General features: G+C 39.4%; 1 protein-coding gene across 5 annotated transcripts in view; it reads right to left on the bottom strand.

The window, feature by feature from the left end:
* Positions 1-11,419: 11,419 nt before the first annotated feature.
* RNF168 (ring finger protein 168) overlaps positions 11,420-21,513 on the bottom strand; it is a 54,395-nt gene continuing 44,301 nt past the window's right edge. For 2 of the 5 annotated variants that reach the window (XM_067034313.1, XM_067034315.1), the window contains exons 6-8: positions 19,664-19,745; positions 15,811-16,714; positions 11,420-12,744 (exon numbers count right to left, since the gene is read on the bottom strand). In XM_067034313.1, the coding sequence (XP_066890414.1) occupies positions 12,671-12,744; positions 15,811-16,714; positions 19,664-19,745 (1,060 nt within the window). In that variant the 3' untranslated portion in view covers positions 11,420-12,670. Of the gene's footprint in view, positions 16,715-19,663; positions 19,746-21,513 lie in introns of all 5 variants that reach the window. The other 3 variants (XM_059065225.2, XM_067034316.1, XM_067034314.1) reach the window with 2 other exon arrangements.

The raw sequence follows: 21,513 nt of genomic DNA, 5'->3' as shown, positions 1-21,513 counted from the left end.
CAGACCAGGGAATATTTATGTGGTCTAGAGGTTGGGTAGCCATCATTTAATCTCCCAAACGTATTGCCCATACCCTAAGGTTGTTTGTGGTTTTGTTTATCCTGTTTCCTACTTTGTCATTGGCATTAGTTAGGAAAAGCTATCAATAACAAAGCTTGACTACAAGTGGCTTAAGTAATAGCAAGTTGTTTCTCTTACATAACAAGATGTCCAGGGGTAAGCAGGCTGGTACTGGTTCAGTGAAGTCAGGCCTGATAACGCTCTTTGTGAATTTAGGAATTGTCCATTTTTACCACAAAGTAGTAGTGGTGGGGGGCAGGGAGAGAAATGTTTGCACTTCCCTAAATTCGTAGTAGCAATTTTAAGGTCCTAAATAATTCCTCCCCTGGGTGCCAGGGGCTACTGTAGAGACTAGCTTCATCCTCCAAAACTCAGTTTCTCACCACCTATCCAGGCCACCAATTTTACAGCAGATTAAGAGGTACACCAGTTCTGGAAGGGTTTTGAGTGCCTCTCTACTTTGGCAACTGGGGTTAGTTCCATTGAAATTACTATTCCTTTCCTAAAAAGAGGCTCAGTCTTTTAGATATTCACCCTGGGACAAGGGCATTATAATAACTGTAATAGTTTCCTAGGGCTGCAGCAAATTACCACAAAGTGGGAGGCTTAAAACAACAGAAATTTATTCTCTCACAGTTTTGGAGGCTAGAAGTCCAAGATGTCAGCAGGATCATGCTCTCTTGAAGACTCTAAGGCAGAATTTATTCCTTGCTTATCTCTTAGCCTCTGGTTTCACCAGCAATCCTTGGCACTTGGTTTAGAGCTTTATAACTCCAATGTCTGCCTCTGCCATCACACAGCGTCCTTCTGTGTGTCTCTGCATTTTCAAATGGCTGTTTTCTTGTAAAGAAACCAGTGATATTGGATTAGGAGCTTGAAATAATCCAGTATGACCTCATCTTAACTAATTATATCTGCAATGACCCTATTTCCAAATAAGGTCACATTCTGAGGTACTGGGGGTTAGGACTTCAACATATATGTATTTTTTAGGGGCATGTAATTCAATCCATAACAATGACCTCACTCCTCTCTGATTTAGGAAATTTAATCATAAATGCAAACTCTAACAAGGAGCCCTCTTTTATCAATCACCCTGTATCTGTCAAGGAATTTAATCATTCTGTAGGCCTCTTTCATGCTTGGTCTCATCACTGTCCACTGGTATTTCTGAAATCAGCAGAGACTTCTGAGGGGTCACATCAGTTCTACACACCAAGTTTCCAACCAGATCATGGTCTTTGTCTCAGGATGGCTCAGCTCTAATCCTAGTCTAGGGTTAGTACTAAGTCTTTAAGCAGATACAGGTTACCCCAGAATTCTAAGACATCCTAGATGAGCTCCACAAATGGCTGATACTAATCTTTTTCTTTAAGCGGATACTAATCTTGAGTGAGAAGCAGTTGTACAATATCTTTACTCTTCTATAATTTAATTTAATTTCTACTGAGCCCTTGTCATCTGGGATGGCAAGTTTCAGCTAAATTGGTTTCCTCATGTTTTACCCAAGTTGTGCCTAAGTTCTAGAGTGTCTTGATTAGTTCCCCTAGGGGATATATGTGGTCCTTGGTTGTCATCTATTCATACCACCATCTTTGAGATATTGGCACAGCCCATCTGGTGCTCAGTGGCCCCCAGGCATTGTAGGGTTCTCCCTTGCTCCCATCTGCAGGATTCCTTCGGGTCCAGAGGCCCTCAGGGCTACATGTCTGTGTCACTCTTGAGCATACAGGAAATGCCTTACTGCTCCTATTCCACAATGGGGCAAAGCAAGCTCTAAGGTTGTCTGCTCTACTTCCATGTTGTTTTGGATATGTTTCTGAGACATGCATAGATCTGGGCAAAGGGTCTCCTTCTCTAGGGACACATACTGCACCTGAACTTGTAATGCTTCTCCTTCTCCCCTCTACCAGCCCAGAGAGTCTTTATTTGGGCTGAGGTCAGGGAATCCTGTCTTACTCATGCAGGGGAGGAAAAAACTTTTTCCTCTACTCTTAAGTTCAGTTATTGGGGTCATGAGAATTAAACTGACAAAGGACAGTTCAACAGAAGAAAAAAAGTTTATTTTCACATGCAATGCACATAAATGCAGGAAAACTCAGTGATGAGTAACTCAGAGGAGTACTTAGAATTTGGGGCTTATATACCATCTTAGTAGGTAAAAGAGAGGGAGGGAGAAAGGCACTTACAGGAAGATAAATGACTTTTTGGAAAGATTTTTTTAAATTGGGGGTTTTAGGAGAATAAACAGGATATAAAAAGTCATAATAATCTTTGTCTATAGAGGTATGAGTGGTCTTCCTGTCTACTTCAGGGCCATAAAATTTCCCTGGAGAAGGAATCTGGGGCAGGTTTTATTCGTATTCTCCCTTCTGGGAGTAGATCTGCCCTGAAGAGTAATTTATGGCAGCCTTATTTCCAAGACATTGTTCCTTTGAGTCACATAAAGAGGCTTTGAGAAGACTGTTTTTCTGTGTCTGTTGAATCTCAAATGTCTTCAGCTTAAAATAATCTTTATACCAAGTAGCATATCTTGGGTTGGCAAATTCTGATTCCCTTCACTCAGCATCAGGTATTCTTACAAATATATACTTCTTGTGTTGAGTTCTCTCTGGGTAGTAGATTTTGAGACTCAAAAGCATAGAACTTCTTTTTCCTCTGCTTCTTCCTAGGTAAATCTTTCCTGAAGGAATAAATGTCTAATAGACCAGTTGACTAAATGTGGAAAGGACCAAATAATGCAAGGACAAGGTAAAACATTGGTTACTATTCCAAAAACCTATCCTGACACATATTTGTCATATCATTTCATATCCTCAACAACTCTGTGAGGAAGATCTTTTTGTTTCTGTTTTACAGTTGAGGAAACAGAGAGGTTAAGAAGACTGCCCAGCTAGAAGCAATATTCGAATCCACATCTATCTGATTCTAGAAAATTCTCCATGTTCTCCCCTCACCTCAGAACCTGCTCCAATATGATTTCTGCTCACAATGCACCCAATCCACTTTTACTGGGATCACCTAAGACCTCAAAGCTAATTCCTATAGACATTTATCAGTCTTTATCTCAACTGACTTTTCAATGGAATTTGGCATTTCCTTACTCCTCATTCTTACAACAGTCTCACTCTTGGCTTCCTGGGACCACACCTGCTGATTTTCATCCTATCTCTTTGGTCCTTCCCTCCTCTTCTGCAGCTTATTCTTCTCTACCAGCCATTCACTGTGTCCTGAGACTTGCCCAGGCTCACCTCTCTTTCCCTCTGTAGGAAAAGGGAAATCTTACCATACTCTCAGCTCTAATCACCAGAAATAAGTAAAATTTACAAATTTCAGGTGTTATATAATCCTTATATTTATTTTATCTAATTTATATTTAACAAGGCAGCACATTTTGCTTGAAAGAACATGGGCCTTAGACACCAATCTGGATAGAAATCCTGGCCTTTTCCACTTACTATCAGAATGCCCTTGGGAAATGACACCTGCCCGGATCTCACATTCTTCCTCTGTAAAATGGGGCATGCCAACCCTTTACTGGGTGCCTAAAACTGCACACAGGACCTTCCTTTTTTTCTTATAAATCAGGTCCTAGCTTATTTCCTTTTTGAACAGAAGAGTGAGTCTGAGTTCAGTGTCTAGAGTCAAATAGTCCTGTATTCAAATCCTGACTTGGCCTCATTCTTGACATCTGACCATGGGCAAATAATCTCTTTGAGGTTCCATTTCCTTCATCTGTAAAATAGGCACAGCAATAGTGTCTACCTCATAAAAATGTTGAAAGGATTAAATAAGATATCAAGCACACAGTGCAGTGCCTAGCCCGTAGTTAGTTTTCAGTAAATGTTAGCTCTTGGGAATGTGATCATCTCTTACCTTTATGCAGTCATATATCAATTTTGATTAGTTGGGACTCTATACTTGTCCCCAAACAAGACTTAATTTAGAGGTGATGAATGAAATTGAATAGGTTGAGGCTCTTGGCACACATTGTAGCAAGGCTAATATCAGAATAAATTATAATCCTGAGTGTGACTCATAAGACTACCTTAATGACAAACCCTGACATTTATGCCTGCAATTAGGACTTTAAAAATATGTAATGATAAGTTGATTTCTTTTCTTTAGAGTGAGGGTGGAGAAATTTAATTGTTTCTGAATTTAATTAACATATTTATACCAAAAAGCATGTGATATTAATAGTGCAGTCCTTGACTGATGTCCAAGCTATAAAAGGATACACACAAAAGACCACACAGTCTCTTTCTTCCATGATACTGCTGCTGCAGCCCCCTCACCTAGAGCCCCATTACCACAATAAGCCCTGCTAGACATTTACAAGAACCTGGAGATGCACAAACCTGAGAGGTGTTTTGAAAAGCAGAAATTCTGGAGAAAGTAACTTGAGAGGGAGAGCAGATACTGGTAGCATCGCAGGCAAGGTCATTTTTCAACAGCATTTCCAGAAATGTTTTGAATTTTAACTTTTCTTCAAAGAAAATGCCTGGAAATGCCTGGAAACCTGTCATTGAAATTAATAAATAATATTTTGAATACAATAGGTAGTTACATAATAGTACATGGGAATAGGCGTCTTTTCCTCCTAACTACTGGCTGAAAATAACTAAAATGAGGGATGGCAGGGAGAGAGTAGAGGAAATAGATGACAGTCTCCAAACTTAAATAAGGCTGTTGGGACTTCCCTGGTGGTGCACTGGTTAAGAATCTGCCTGCCAGTGCAGGGGACACGGGTTTGAGCCCTGGTCAGGGAAGATCCCACATGCTGTAGAACAACTAAGCCCGTGCGCCACAACTACTGAGCCTGTGCTCTAGAGCCCGCAAGCCACAACTACTGAGCCCGTGTGCCACAACTACTGAGCCTGTGCTCTAGAGCCTGTGCTCCGCAACAAGAGAAGCCACCGCAATGAGAAGCCCGCCAAAATAAATAAATAAATAAGTAAATAAATTTATTTTAAAAACAAAGTAATGCTGTCATTTCCTAAAATCTGCAGACAGGAAGAAGAAATAGAGATGCACACGTGCAGCTGAGGTTCAGTTCTCTCAGTACCTTAAGATTACAAACTTTAAAAAATATATCTTTTACACACTACTATATATAAAGTAGTTAACTAATAAAGACCTACTGTATAGCACAGGGAACTCTACTCAATACTCTGTAGTGGCCTATATGGGAAAAGAATCTAAAAAAGAGTGGATATATGTATATGTATAACTGATTCACTTTGCTGTACACCTGAAACTAACACAACATTGTAAATCAACTATATTCGGATAAAAATTTTAAAAAAAACTTTACCTAAGGTATATTTAAATCTAAAAAAGAATATATATGCATATATATGCATAAATAAATCACTTTGCTATACACCTGAAACACAACATTGTAAATCAACTATACTTCAATTAAAAAATATATATATATATTTGTATATACATCTTTATTCAGAACAAATATATAGAACTAGCATAGCAATTTGAGCAAGCCATGAAGTTTTTTTTTTTCCTCTGTTAACTATTTTTCTCTGTGGTTCAGGGATCTCTTGAGTCACAGGGGAGCATGTAGGCAGGGGTCTCTTGTGTCATGGGAAATATGCAAAGGATCATCAAGTGAGCCATGGGAACCCACGGGCATGGGTCCATTTCATGGGCTAATTTTTTAAAAATCAACTTTATTGAGGTATAATTTACATGTAATAAAAGTACATCCATTTTAATAGTACTGTTTAATGAGTTTTCAAGATATTTGAACATTTTCATGACTTTTAATATCTGGTATGCTTCTTAGTGTAGCTAACAGTGCCAGTCAGGGGCCTGGTGAGAAATAGATGGCCCAGTTAAACTGGATAATTTGAGAAGAGGGATTACTTACAAATGCGTAGGCGTGGTATAGGGAAAGCACAAGATGGTTCTTTGTAGCAATGCCAGAGAGCTGTTCCCACCGCACCAGAGGGGCAGAGAGGAGGAAGCAGCTGCCAGAACCTGGAAAGAGAGGCTATGTGGTGAGGGAGACTGTGTGGAGGGCGCACCTTCACAGGAGCGCTGACTTCCAGTTGAGGGCCATAGCCAGCCAGACTTCAGTGATCCTGCAGAGAAGTCAGGGAGATAAATGCCCCAATCGTACTCCCCTCTCTCTCTGATTTCCTGCCAGGGCCCCTCTTGGCATAATTCAACTAGACATCAGAGGGTCAGGGAGGCCCCCGATTTAGTCCTTACAGGTTACAGCCCTCCCAGGGCATTCTCAGGACAAGGGTGAAAAGGAGGGGCAATCAGAAGATACGTGTTATACTGCTTAGTGAGTTAGGTTTAGTTTAAGGACAAAGTAGCAAGACTTCTTATGAGAAGGTGTTTTGGGGGCGGTGAATGGGGAGGAAAGGCCATTTCAAGCTCGGTGGTTTCTCAGTCCATGCCATAGGACCTATATTAGTTAACTTGATGCACAACAATATAACCCTAATGTCTTGATATGACACACCTATATTATCTCAGCCAGGGGTCTGGGCACAGTTTAGCTATGTTTTCTGCTAGGGTCTCACCAGGCTACAGTCAACGTGTTGGCCAGGGCTAGTTCTCATTTGGAGGCTCCACTGGGGGAAAGACCCACTCCCCTGCTTGCATGGTTGTTGGCAGCATTCAGTTCCTTGCAGCTGTAGTACAGAGAACTTCAGTTTTTTGCTGGTTGTTGGGTGGACGCCACCCTCTAGCTCCTAGAGCCCATTTACAGTTCCCTGCCGCATGAGGCTCCCCAGCATGGCCTCAAACACTTTTTACAAGAATAACCAACCTGGGGGGCTAAAAAGGTGCAGTGGGGAAGAATGGGAGGTGCCAAGGGGTCCTAAAGGTAGCAGATCTCAGAACATCAGCAAGCATTCATCTGCAGAAGGTGAGGGCCCCATTCTGAGTGGAAGTCCTATGAGCAGATCTGAGAACAGAGTCAGGCAGAGCATTGGAGAGGGTGGCAGTGGGAGGTGGAAAGGAAAAGTCAAAAAAGTACATAGGCCTAGTGGTGGCAGATTTAAGAGAGGGAATCCTTTTAGAAAACAGAGGCAGTATTCCTTGGTAGTAGCCACTGGTGATGAAGGAAAGGAAGTGGCTGGGGGTAAGAGACTGACAGCAACAGAATGAGATTCTAGAGTTGATATGGAAAAATAACAAGAATAGCTGAAATATTGTGGGAGAAGTAATGAGAGGTGACTTGCTGTATCATAAAACTTCAGTAACTAAAACAATATGCTATTAATGCATGGGTGGGTAGCATGCCAATGGAACAAAACAGGAAAACCAGATATAGACTCTAACATGTATGGAAACTTAGCATATAAGTAGGCTCTCGGATTAGTGGCAATAATGGACTTTAAAAAAATGGTGTTGGGGAAATTGAATAAACAATGAAAAAAATAGGGCTTCCCTGGTGGCACAGTGGTTGAGAATCCGCCTGCCGATGCAGGGGACACGGGTTTGTGCCCCGGTCCGGGAAGATCCCACGTGCCGCCGAGCGGCTGGGCCCGTGAGCCATGGCCACTGAGCCTGTGCGTCCGGAGCCTTTGCTCCGCAACGGGAGAGGCCACAACAGTGAGAGGCCCACATACCACAAAAAAAAAAAAAAAAAAAAATTAAAGAAAAAAATAATAAAGTTGGACCGTACCTTATTCCCTACACCAGGTTGAACATCAAATGAGTCAAATATTGAAATGTAAAAAATAAAACCATATAAAATATACATGTATTGAGGGGAAAGGGTAACATCTTTATAGCTGTGAAGAAAATTCTTTCAACCAAAAAAATCAATTCATTTTTTCAAATGATTGAAAAATTAAACTATCTGAAGGTCAAAAACTTCAGCATGGGGGAAAAAAAGTGCACCTAATAATTTAAGTCAAATGATAAATGGCAAACTGCTGTCAAAATATAAGACTAGGGAATTCCCTGGCAGTCCAGTGGTTAGCATGGGTATGCTGGTGGTCAGGTGACCAGCACTGCACAAAGAAAACCTCAGATCTCCTAGGGAAGTGTAAAGGTGTTGGCTGTGCAGGAAGTGTGTTTACTGGCCTGAGACAACTGATGATTAGCTGGCTTTCAAAGCATGAGGCTGTCACTGATTGGTTGGTTTTCAGAGGTGTGTTCAATGAACCAAGTTGTCATTGATTGATTAGACAGGTTTACAACCTGTTCTCTGGTTACTTGTTACCATGGCTATCAAACAATCAATCTTTTCCCAGGTGTGTGGGGACTCATTCCCATGGGGAAAATTTTTTGTAACTCATTACTAAAAAGGGTCAATCTTCCTAATACATTAAGAGGCCCTAGAAATTGAGAAGAATATCTGACAACCTAATAGAAGAATAAGCAAAGAATGCAAACAGAACATAAATACAAATGGTCTTAGAACACTGAGAAAAAAAAACAAAAACCCTCAACCTCATTTAAAATAAATGTTTTCTGTAGCTACTGGTCTCAAGACCCTGGAGAAAAACACAAACCACATTCCATAAAATTAAAGTGTCAAAATAAAGTTTTGACATTTAAAGATAATTTAATGCAGAAGCCACTAAATTTGTTTAGTTTTTTCAAAATATATTTTAAAATATTTTATTAAGTATAGTTGATTTATAATGTGGTGTTAGTTTCAGGTGTACAGCATAGTAATTCATATATATATATATATATATATATATTTTTTCTTTTTCAGATTCTTTTCCCATATAGGTTATTACAGAATATTGAGCATAGTTCCCTGTGCTATGCAGTAGGTCCTTGTTGATGATCTATTTTATACATAGTAGTGTGTATGTGTTAACCCCAACCCAATTTATCCCTCCCCCAGAAGCCACTAAATTTGGAATAAAGGTTTCAGTAAAATACATGATGCATAAATTATTTTTTTAAACCAAAGAAAAGAGGCATGGTTGGTTCAGCTCCCATCTTTTTGGTAGTTTTTGCTATTATGCAACATTAAAATTACCACTTCTCCCCAACCAAGGTCCTAAGTCTTAGGTAATTAGACCTCTTATCTACTTTTTGGTTTGTGACATGCTAATCAGCACCAAAAAAACCTTTTTCTTCTAAAAATAAACCAGTTAATTCACGTAATTTTTAGCTTTATACAAATAAAAGCTTTAAATATATTTTCTAAGCATTTTCCAATAGAAGGAATCAAGTACACTTTTTTGTTTACAAGGTGCTTTCCCAAAAGAACAACCATTTTGAACACTTTTCAAGTCAATGAACTTAGAATACATTTGTATAAACTATAGCACTTCAAGCTCTTTGGGAGTAGAAAGATTGTCACATTGAAACCAAACTGATCTTGCTAAGATTATAATTCCTATCATCTAATTTTTTGCAATCTAGGATTACTCTGGAGAGTTACTTCATTATGATCATTCCAATTACTAAAATGCCCTCCTTTAAATCTTATCCTGGTGTTCTATTATTTCTAGGGCATACCCTCCTAGGAGCTCTGGGAATTTAGCGATGATGTCTGATGACCTTAATTTTCTGTAGAAGAAATTTCAGAGAGGGGTTCTTGGCATCCTGGTAGGTGAGGCATTAGAAAGCTTTGTAGGCACTCGGGACAATGGTGCCTTTAGGTGATAGCTTGTGTATAGGGTGGTACACACAAACCTTACTCCCTAATCATCAGTTTTGGTCGAGATGGGGACACTTGGGTATATAGGAACTGAACAATTGGCAGGGCTTTCTACAGGTACTTGGGAAGGTTCTCCAGTTTTCTCCCATAGATCCTTTATGAGGTTTTACTTCTGGGCATTTGTGCTTAAGCATAATTTCCCACACATATTACTCCATCTTAACAGGATAGGAACTTTCCAAGTTTTTGCCTTAGAGATTTCAAGCTTTGTACTAGAATCCATTTATGGAAAACTTCTCTGCTTTCTTCCCCCTCTTATCTCTTAGCTCCTGCCTGTCTTCTCAAGCCTGCCATTCTAAACTCCGCCGGGATATAAAAAACACTTTTCCAGACTCTCCCAGACTCCTTTGCCAGCAAGCTTCCTATTAAGTTCTATTACCTATAAGAGGTACTAGAAGGGAAGGGAAAAAGGGACATTTTTCTTGCTGTTCCTATCAGTGTTGCCCCAGCAGTGGCAGGTGACCCGATTCCAAATGCTTTCAACTCTTCTAGAACCCGACTCACCGGGCTCTTTCAGAGTACCAGCATTAGCTGGGAGGTGTTTCTTTCTCAAAGGTCTGAACACCCAAGTCTGCAGGGCCCGCTCTCCCGCACATCCTGAGCACCTACATTCCCGTAACCAAAACCCTTCCTGTGTGTTTCCCAGCTTTGAGGGTGGTAGCCACTTCCTGCAGTTATCATCTTTGGGTTATCTGTGTTCCCTTTTGTTTCAACACCTGTCTAACCAATTTCCTATATTGCATTTCCTCTGTTGAAATACCTATTTTGGTTGTTTCCTTAAGTGGACCCCAAGCAATAGATCCAGTATAATCTACATTTGTCTAGCATAAACTGACCAGGGAGTGGGATTCTAATCCCACAGTAAAAAACAGAGACACCCAAACTTTTTATGGGTCTTAAGAAATGAAGAGGGGCTTCCCTGGTGGCGCAGTGGTTGGGAGTCTGCCTGCCGATGCAGGGGATACGGGTTTGTGCCCCGGTGTGGGAAGATCCCACGTGCCGCGGAGCGGCTGGGCCCGTGAGCCATGGCCGCTGAGCCTGTGCGTCCAGAGCCTGTGCTCTGCAGCGGGAGAGGCCACAACAGTGAGAGGCCCGCGTACCACAAAAAAAAAAAAAAAAAAAAAAAAAATAAGAAATGAAGAGGAATGATACAAAAGATGGGCAAACTCAATTTATGATCCCCAATTGAGAGAAAACCTTCTGGATTCAACTAGTTTCATGGGGCTTCCCTGGTGGCGCAGTGGTTAAGAATCTGCCTGCCAATGCAGGGGACACGGGTTCGAGCCCTGGTCTGGGGAGATCCCACATGCCGTGGAGCAACTAAGCCCGTGTGCCACAACTGCTGAAGCCCACGTACCTAGAGCCCATGCTCCACTACAAGAGAAGCCACTGCAATGAGAAGCCCGAGCACCACAACAAAGACAACAGCAACTAGAGAAAAGTCCACGCACAGCAACGAAGACCCAATGCAGCCAAAAATAAATAAAATTAAAAACAAAACAAACAAAAACTAGTTTCATGGATAGAGCCTAACTGTAGCAGCCTATGACCATAAAAGCCAAGCTGAAGAGAAACGTAAAGTGAAATGTAAAGTAAGAGAACAGTCCCCTCAGTTGAACTCAGGGTCCATGTTGCTCCAAGTCCTGCCAAAACAAGGCAATATATATTGGGGAGAACAAAACAGACTCAAAGTTTGAAGTCATGATTGTTTATTAAGATCTTTACACAGGAATTAAGATATGGGTAAACATACAGTAGTGGCTCAACTCCCCATTTCAAAGTTTGTAGTGATTTACAAACCTTTATGCATACCAAATGTGTAGAACTTGTACAGGAATTTGAGGAAGCCACAAAATATTTCTGAGAAATGGTTTCTTCTGAGGTTGAAGTCTCTTGCAATCTGGGAACTGTGACACAGGGGAACCTATGGGCAGGGGTCTCTTGTGACATGGAGCTGTAGATACATCTGGTAGGGAGTAGTCTTCATGAGTAGACAAAAGGTAACTTGCAATTTACTGGATGCCACACGTGGGTACTTACAGTACACAAAGTCACTGGATAAAGTGAAACTCTCCCAAAAGTGGGACTGATGGAGTAGTGGGGCTGGAGGATAGCCAGGAGAGAGGCACTATCACTTATTAAGGTTCTTTTTTGAGCCAGGGCCTGTGCCAGGTGCTCTATTACTTCCCTTAACTCTTTTGTTTTTTAATTAATTAATTAGGCTGTGTCGGGTCTTATTTGCAGCACACAAGATCTTTCTTGCAGCATGCGGGATCTTTCATTGAGGCACATGGGCTTACTTGCCCCGCGGCATGTGGGATAGTTCCCCGACCAGGGATCGAACCTGTGTGCTCTGCATTGGAAGGCGGATTCTTAACCACTGGACCACCAAGGAAGTCCCACTACCCTTAACTCTTGATAGCAACTCTTGGTTACATTGATTCCCATTTACAGATTAAGAAAGTGAGATTAACAGATAGAGACCAAGTTAAGAAGGAAATTATTCTTTCTTCCCTCCTGCACTACATGCCCTTGTTTTGGTGGTCCAAAACTCATGCACAAATTACAAGTCCCATTGTTCCTTATATGTGAACTAAGGAATCGAAGAGCCATTTAAAACTATTCTTAGCTCACAGGCCCTACAAATATTGGTGACATGCAGATTTGGCCCCTGGGATGCAGTTTGCAGACTTCTGTGCTAGGGCTTTCAATTGAGGCCCTGGTGTGTTCAACCAGGTTTCCTTCCCCGGTAGGTCCTGAACTCTGTTCTTGTCTCATCAGCAATGTGAGCCTGATGACAACTCCTCTCTGCTTTTCAGAGGTTTTCAGCCTTTTGGCCTCTGCTCTGAAGTTTCAAAACTGCAGTTATCTTGATAGAAAAAGCGACCTTGTGTTTGATGACCCTCAAGTCTCCAATACTGTCACTCCAGCTTCATGAGATGGTCAAGAGCTCTGCCGGTTTCTCTGTTCACCAGCAGCAGCCCTGATTCTCGTCCTGCAGTCAGAATAGGCACATGCTACAAGCGAAAAAGTGGTGGCAAACATCAGTTCACCTCTCAAATCTCCCCCCTCTTAGCCCTTAAGTTAGTCCTCATTGTTTCAGTAGCTTTCCGATGCTTTTAAGTAAAGCATTTTAATTTTTAAATGTAAAAATTTTACATTTTTACCTGGCTTTTCTCATTGTTCTCAGCAGGACTGCAGGTCTGCAGCATTGCTACCTGAAAAGCATAAGCTTTGCTTTCAAGTAATTTAAAAATAGTAATTAAAGCTAAATATATTCAAATTCATTCACAACGCTATTTCCAAAAATTCATGTTATTTTTTTTTTACACTGAAAAACCTTCCTAAATTATAATTCTTAGAATTTAAAGGCAAAAAAGGAATGTCTAGAGTGGTATAGGTTGAGATGCCTAAGTATCCTTAATCTTGTAATATTTTAATAACATTTAAATTTTGAGATGATATATTTAATATGATTGAAAAATTTTAAAGTATAAAAGAACATATAGAGAAAAGTGATTCTACCACTCCTGTCTCCCAGCCACCCAGTTTCTCTCCCTGCTGGCAACACTGTTTATCTCTCTTAAATATATATTTCTCTTCTTTGGATAAATGGTTGCACACTATGTATACTACTCTACATTTTTTGTTTAACTCTATATCTTATAGTTCTTTTCGTATTAGTAAAGTGGGTTTTTTGCTTAATTGCTGTATAGTATTCTATTTTACCATCATTTATTTAGTGTTTCTTGATATGATTAAGGTTGTTTCTAAGCTTGTTATTACAAACAATGCCAAACAAAAATGTTTTCTGCATGCCATTCTACATATATGTGAAAACAGCTTTAAGAAATTCCTAGAGGTAGATTGCCAAGGTTACATCTCTAGGGCTTTAAAAGTTTCTATTCATACCAAGCAACATATAAGAGTGCCTATTTACCCACATGCTTGCCAAGACTGAGGGAAAAAAAAACCCCCAAAACAAAACACCTTTACTAATCTGAAGGGTAGAAAAATGTATGAGTATTAGTATATTATGCATCTTTTCACACATTTAAGAGCCACTTATATTTCCTTTCCTGGGAACTATGTTTCTTGGGAACATAAACTTTTCTAATTTTCCTTTTGGGTTGTTAGTCTTTTTCTAAACGTATTGGCAGACACTTTATATAAAGGAAATTAACTCTTTGTGATGAGTTGTATCTATTTCTTCTCAAGTTTGCCATGTCTTCCAATTTTCCTTTATGGTAGTTTTTGTTATGCAGAACTTTTAATTTTCATTTGTTTATTTTTAACTGTGAAAAACACATAGTCCATTTCAATTTTTAATAATTATTTTAATTTTCAGATTCTCAACCTCTGCATAGTTTTAGCACTCCCTGAGAAATTAAACACTCTCATATCCCTTCCATAAAAATGGTAGGAAAGTATCAGTAAATTCTAATGACTGACACAAAACATATACTAGTTTCTCACAAAAATGCATACATGGTAGTATCAGAAAGACTAATTGAGAAATTAAAATTTATCTTAAAACCAACTTTAGTCAGGAAGACTTCTTCACAGACAAATAAGTGGTTATATATGTAAATCCTAAATACATTACACTATTTTCCCCCCTTTTTGGTCATGGACTATTCCAGGAAGATTTAATTATATAACTTTTAATTTGAAGAGTCACTAAAATGTAAAGCAAAATTGGTCTTAAAAATATTGGTTTGATGAAAAGATATATTTTAGTCTATTTTAGACAAACTTTTTTAGTTTCTAACTATACTTCATTTCAGCACAATCATTACTCAGGGGACAATCACTTTTGAGAAAGGGCAAACTAAATTTTAAATTAGCATCAGAATTCTACCCATAATTACCCAATCAATATTGAAGTAGACGCCATCAAGTATGCAAAGATTACAGAATTTCAGTTACAAAATTTGGAGGAAAAAAATCTTAATTATGTATAAAAACATTGACAAATTTAAGCCAGAATTATTAGCTCTAGGACATTTTATTGCATTATTACCTTAAAAGGATGGCTAACTAGATATCAGCAGCAATGCTGTTAAAATGGTTGTTTGCTCAAAGTTGTTCATATTAATGAAACAAAAGATTAATAGTCTCTAAGTTGAATTTCACAAAATGAAATCACAGCCTTCTGATTTAACTTTCGGGGGTAAGACAGGGCAAAACCCAAATATCATACTTTCTATTTTTGTCCATAAACACAAATAAAAGTCAGTATCAATACAAAGGTTAACATAAGGAAATAAACACATGGTTAGTCAGGTTCTACAACAGGATACTGTGACATAATTCTCCTACAGTAAATTCCCCCCCTTTTTTTGGAATAGCAAATTAGGTAGTATGGTATGAAAAGCTGTTAAAACCCAAATGTTTTCTGTGCCATCTAGCAAAGAAAGCATGAGGAAGAATACTTTGCCAAACTACACCTGCTACTCCAGCCTGGACCCAGTTGTCTGATCATCCACTCAGTTTCAAGGCCTCCAAATTGTCAATCTACCCCACTCAGCCTCATCCCAAGCTTAGCTACTTTTGCATCAAGAGTCTAGTTTTCTTTCTGTCAACTAAGTCCTAATTTTCCAGAAAACTCTGATTTTTCTGCTTTCACATTGATCCTAACCCTTTTTTTTTTTTTTTTTTTTTGCGGTACGCGGGCCTCTCACTGTTGTGGCCTCTCCCGTTGCGGAGCACAGGCTCCGGACGCACAGGCTCAGCGGCCATGGCTCACGGGCCCAGCCGCTAGGCGGCATGTGGGATCCTCCCAGACCGGTGCACGAACTTGCGACTGTCAACTTAAACTTAGTACACCAGTTATTAAAAAAGGAAAGGAGTGGGACTCTTGCTTACAACAGAGTTTGGCAGAAATGCATTTGTATATTCCTCCCTTGTAATCACGTCGTCCTTTAATTAAGGACAGTGAGTATGCCCACGGAGCAGAATTAATGAAAAGTTTATAAAGAATCTATGATAGAGAGCTTCACTAGATTATACAACATTCCCCTTACCCAAGCACTACTTTGTGTATCTCTGAAACATCTGAAAAATACTTTTCTGTGACTTACTAGGCTGTAGGGAATGAGGAGTTTTAGGTACATTACAATTATCTCTAGTAGAATTTGTTATCTTTCTTCCATTAACTGAATGTTTCAACTGGATCTTAAAAGAAGGTTGCCAATTTTCATTTTTTGAGCCTCTCCTAGGTTTTGGATGCTCTAGATCACTTTGTCTTTTGAAGTTTCTATCTTTGGAATTCTTCCTTTGTCCATTTAGTAATTTCTCTGGAGGTGAGGATGCAGCACGTAACTGATATTCATCTGGGGATCCTTTTTGCCGGTTTGGCCTCATTTGTTCTTGATCCACCTCTTTCTGAAGTTGTAATGCTAATAACCTGTCCTGTTCTTCTTGTTTACGTCTCTCAAAAAGTAGACATTCCAAATCTATCAGTTTTTGGGTAAAGTTGATTTCTGTTTCTTCTTGGTCTGAGGAAGCTTTGGGGAACATTTTTCTTCTTTTTGCAGAAAAGCATGGATCCCTGACTGCTTCAGACAAAGATTCCTGGTTTTTTCTTTTGGAGATATCTTTACTGATCAGTAGGTGAGACTCTTCATTTTCTGTCTCAACTGTGTTATTTCTAATTATCTGTGTCATATCTGATACAGTGCACCGACTCTCTGTTTTGCCACAAGGCTTAACTGCAGCTTCTCCAGAGTAGGGAACTCTGGCTTCAGGTCCCTCATGATTTATGACACATAACTCTTTTTCATGATTGCTTGGTCCTGTTTTGACTTTTCCTTCAAGGCACCATTCTCTACCACTGGCACATAACTGAGGCATAGGTGACTCCACTGAAGATTGAGCATCTTGTTCTTGAACTTCAAGGCATATCTGAGGAGAAAGTGTTGGCATATCTTCCTCAATTTCTGTGTCTTGCCATGTAGGGCTCTTCACATCACTGCTGTCAGTTTCCTGTAGAAAACAGAAAAACACTGAGTGAACCAGGGGAAAACATCAAGTCGTAATACATAAGTCTAATTACACTGATACCACAGCTGAGTTGTCACTATAAGGTAATTATTATTACTACTAATAAGATATATTAATTCTTAATAGTATTTTTATTCTGTGTGCCAATTTAGATTAAGGTATTTCTTCATTTTCACTCCCATGAAAACCTACAGTTTAAAATCCACAAACTAGTTCTATATATGCCAAGGAGCTGGCACCATCACTTGACTTCTCATCTTACAAACTTCCTCTAGCCCAGGGATTTTTAATCCCTTTTTGTGTCACAAACCCTCCTCCTTTTGGCATTTTTGTGAAGCTTACAGACCTCTTTGAGAATAATTTTGAACATAAAAATAAATACAGGGGCTTCCCTGGTGGCGCAGTGGTTGAGAGTCTGCCTGCCGATGCAGGGGACGCGGGTTCGTGCACCGGTCTGGGAAGATCCCACATGCTGCAGAGCGGCTGGGCCCGTGAGCCATGGCCGCTGAGCCTGCGCGTCCGGAGCCTGTGCTCCTCAATGGCAGAGGCCACAGCAGTGAGAGGCCTGCATATCGCAATAAATAAATAAAAATAAATAAATACATAGGGGGACTTCCTATGCAGGGGACATGGGTTCGAGCCCTGATCTGGGAAGATCCCACATGCCGCGAAACAACTAAGCCCACGCACCTACAGCTGTGCTCTGCAACAAGAGAAGCCACTGCAATGAGAAGCTCACATACCGCAACAGAGAGGAGCCCTCACTGGTTGCAACTAGAGAAAACCCACGCGCAGCAACAAAGACCCAACACAGCCAAAAATATATACATACATACATAGGGAACAATTTATATTGCAACACAATTATTAAAATCTTACAATTTATGATGTAATAAATGCATATCTATTAATACATTAAATAATAAGATCTAGTGGCAAGTCTAATAATTTGTAACACTGAAGTAGGGATGAGTATAAATGATATTTCAAGAGACCTCCAACAAATGTAATGTGATTAAAAACCTGTGTTATCTATTGGTGACAAAGTCACAGGTACTGTTAACAGTATTATGGTTTACTGCCTACATTCATAACTAAAGGAAATGCTAAAATGAGAGGTCAGGTGGAAGTAAAGATAAATTTTTCCTTATATCCATGTTCATGTGTACTCTGTGTCAGGTGGAAGTAAAGATAAACTTCTCCTTATATCTAGGTTCATATGTACTCTGGATTCTACCCATAGACCTTAGGTTAAGAACCCTTGCTTTAGCCAGTATAATTCTTCTCACTTACAGGTCTTGGGTAAGTTAAGACCTAGGATTAGTTTTGACCATGGGAAAGCCTTAAGAAAAAAAAAGGTTTCAGGACTTCCCTGGTGGCGCAGTGGTTAAGACTCCACGCTCCCAATGCAGGAGGCCCGAGTTCGATTCCTGGTCAGGGAACTAGATCCCACATGCATGCTGCAACTAAGGAGCCAGCGAGCCGCAACTAAGGCATGCTGCAACTAAGACCTAGCGCAACCAACCAACCAACCAAATAAATAAATTAAATAAATAAAAAAGAAGAAAGGCTTCAATGAGAACTTGCTTCAAAACAAAGATTCCTCCTTGTTTGCGATCTTAAATCTGTTCTTTTACCTACTTTGCTTTGCATTTATCATTCCTCATAACATTTTTTATGAACCAGTGTAGTTTGGATTGGACAAATTCTAGATTGCTTACCTAGTTTTGCTGTGAATATTAACACCAGGATAGGAAAACAAATCCCAGCCTACAATGCCTCTCCCATCAATCCTTAGTTCCAGCATGAGCCAGACCATCTGGACTTGAATTCTCCTTCTATTACCTCTACTTAAGGGACTCTGAGCAATTCTCTTGCCTCTGCATGCCTCAGTTTTCTCAACTATAATTGGGCACAAGAAGGGTGCCTTACAGAGTTGGTGGCTGTGATGAAGATTAAAGAAATAAATACATTAAATGTCCATTAAATGTTAGGGGCTATAAAACCACCTAGCTAAACTGAAAAAAGTTTAGGAACCTGTGAGTAAAGGGTTAATAAAACTTCCATGTAGGAAACTGACCTTGGTGTCAGTTGGCTTTTCCTAGTTCTATTCTCCTGGAAGCCTGATAGAGGTGAAATGTCACCTGTGTTACTAGGCCACATAGCTTATGGTAAAAATGACCCTTACTGGTGAACTGCATCTGTACTAGGAGCACTAAGAGTGATCTATAAATACCTTGCAGGAAGCCAAAGCTCAGGGCTTCTGTAAGTGACTTACAACTCTTTGACTGGCTGTGTTCCTTCCCAGGACCCATGGAAGCCACACCCATGAGTTGTTACAGTAAATAATTTACTCTTTTAGGGCATGGGACTTCTAAGTCTGGGTGGTTACTACACTCCTCTGCATGGTCTCACTTCCAGGCCATCACTTAGGAGCTCTGCAGTGAGGAACAGATATGCCTGATGTCTGATGCTACCCTCCTAACATGCTTTGTTTACCATTGTGTAATCCTTTAAGTGAAGCTGGTACCAGGGGTAGCCTATTTAGTTTTGTGAGTCTGATGATCTTGGTCGGGGATGTACAAACTATGGCCCATGGACCAAATTCAGCCTGGTGCTTGTTTTTGTACAGTTTTACTGGAACAAAGACAAGCTCATTTGTTTATATATTGTTATGGATGCTTTCAAATGACAACAGCATCACTGAACAGTTGTGACTGAGAACATTTGGGCCACAAAGCCTAAAATATTTACCATCTGGATCTTTAGAGAAAAGGTCTGCTGACTCCTAGCCTAAGTGAGCCTAAGGTGACTAAGAAAGGTTGTTCCATTTACTACAGTGACTTAAAAAAAGTTAGGAAACTGCAAGTATTAACAACCTATAGCATTAATAAACTTGCCAAGCCTAGAACATCTTTAGCATCCACATACCTTAGACATGGAGTCTTTCCTGTCTTCTTGTACAACTTCAGCCTGTGATGTTGACCCAAGTTGAGATTTAGGTGACAAATACCTTAAAAAAAAAAAAAAGTTCGCCAAAATTTGAATGCTTTGAAACACAAGTGGCATGTATCCAATATAATAAAGCCAGATTAGCTATTTATGCTGAAGGCTGTCTGGCTTGCTGCTTGGCTGATTTATCAGAAAGAGTGTATTTCACCTCCCTGTCTCAGGTATTTTGGTCTATTTCTGGAGCAAAACTTAGAAGTCTGAATATTGATATATTTTAGTGAAAAATAGCAGAAAAGGAAGTACAAGTCATATCTAAATTATTCCTTAATTCTCAAAAGAATTTAAACAGGTAGATACTAGCATCAAAACAACGTAAGACTGTATAGTCTTCCCAAAAGTAATGGAAATGACTTTTTTTTTTTTTTTTTTTTTTTTGTGGTACGCGGGCCTCTCACTGCTGTGGCCTCTCCCCTTGTGGAGCTCAGGCTCCGGACGCGCAGGCCCAGCGGCCATGGCTCACGGGCCCAGCCGATCCGCGGCACGTGGGATCCTCCCGGACCGGGGCACGAACCCGCGTCCCCCGCATCGGCAGGCGGACTCTCAACCACTGCGCCACCAGGGAAGCCCTGGAAATGACATTTTAAGTCAGGAGAAGGAACATGTTAGTTTCCTTTTAATGCCAGAAATTCTGCATTTTTTATCTCTATTTGAAAAATGGTCTATGATTAGATTCTTTACCATTTTGGTATAGAGATATTATTATATACATATTTTATATCAACTATCTACTTAGAGATATAAAAGATTTATCAATGTATCAGCATAAGAGCACATCTCTAAATATCTAAGCATCTTTAATAGTCTGTTTGCCATTGAAAATATTAAGTCTGTAATATAATGGAAAACATAAAAGAAATGGGAATAAGAGGACAGGTTATAAGAGGTTAGGTATATTTTTTAAATATGTTTTTTTGGATTTTGTTTGGATTTTGTAAAAAAAAATCCAAACACATACACAACTATGCTCAAAAATGGCACAAATGTTGGCTGTCTTCAAGTGGTGGTAACTTTGGGTGATTTTCAAAGAGCAGCTAGCTTTTATAATTAAAGAAAAAAATGGAAAAATGTCTGATTGCAAATATGTAAAATCATAAGTTCCACTGTCCAAAGCACCAACATGTAGCATATATAACATTAAAATAAAATCTAGACAAAGATCTCATATAAAGAATAAATATCCCTTACAGATAAAATAGTATCTAAACTGCATATTTAGTTGCATCAACCTAAATATTTACTCTGAAAACTTATGAGAATAAGAACTACCTCTCAGTTAATAAAACAGGAATCCAGGTTTAGTCTCATTTTAATTTTGTTTCCCAAAGCTGAAGAATTCCTTCTGCCAATGTTAGATATTAGTAACCAAGTATATTAAAACCAACATAGAATTATTACAGCTTAATAGTTGTTCAGAAATCCATAAGCAGAAAACAAAACAAACTGTGATCAGATACCCATCTAACATAATTGGTGAAGATCTGTGAACTCTCTGGGATATTGTTTATTTATAATAACCAAGTGATATATGAATACATGTAGGAAATGTGTCATTATCCCTTTCCATTCCTATTTGCTTCCTCATATGTAACCAATTCTTAAAAAAATTATTTCTATATACTACACACTATCTTTTTTAAAAGCAATCATATTCTTTTGTGATTTCCTTTTTTCACTTATGTCATATAGATCTTTATAAAAAACTATATACATAGGCCTGCCTCATAAAAACAAATAGTTTACAAGAAAATAGTTACAAAATATATGTAAGG

Source organism: Kogia breviceps, chromosome 5, assembly GCF_026419965.1.
Source record: "Kogia breviceps isolate mKogBre1 chromosome 5, mKogBre1 haplotype 1, whole genome shotgun sequence".
NCBI classification, from domain to species: Eukaryota; Metazoa; Chordata; class Mammalia; order Artiodactyla; family Physeteridae; genus Kogia; species Kogia breviceps.
Note: the sequence above shows the minus strand (reverse complement) of the source record. Positions and strands in the feature narration are given on the sequence as shown.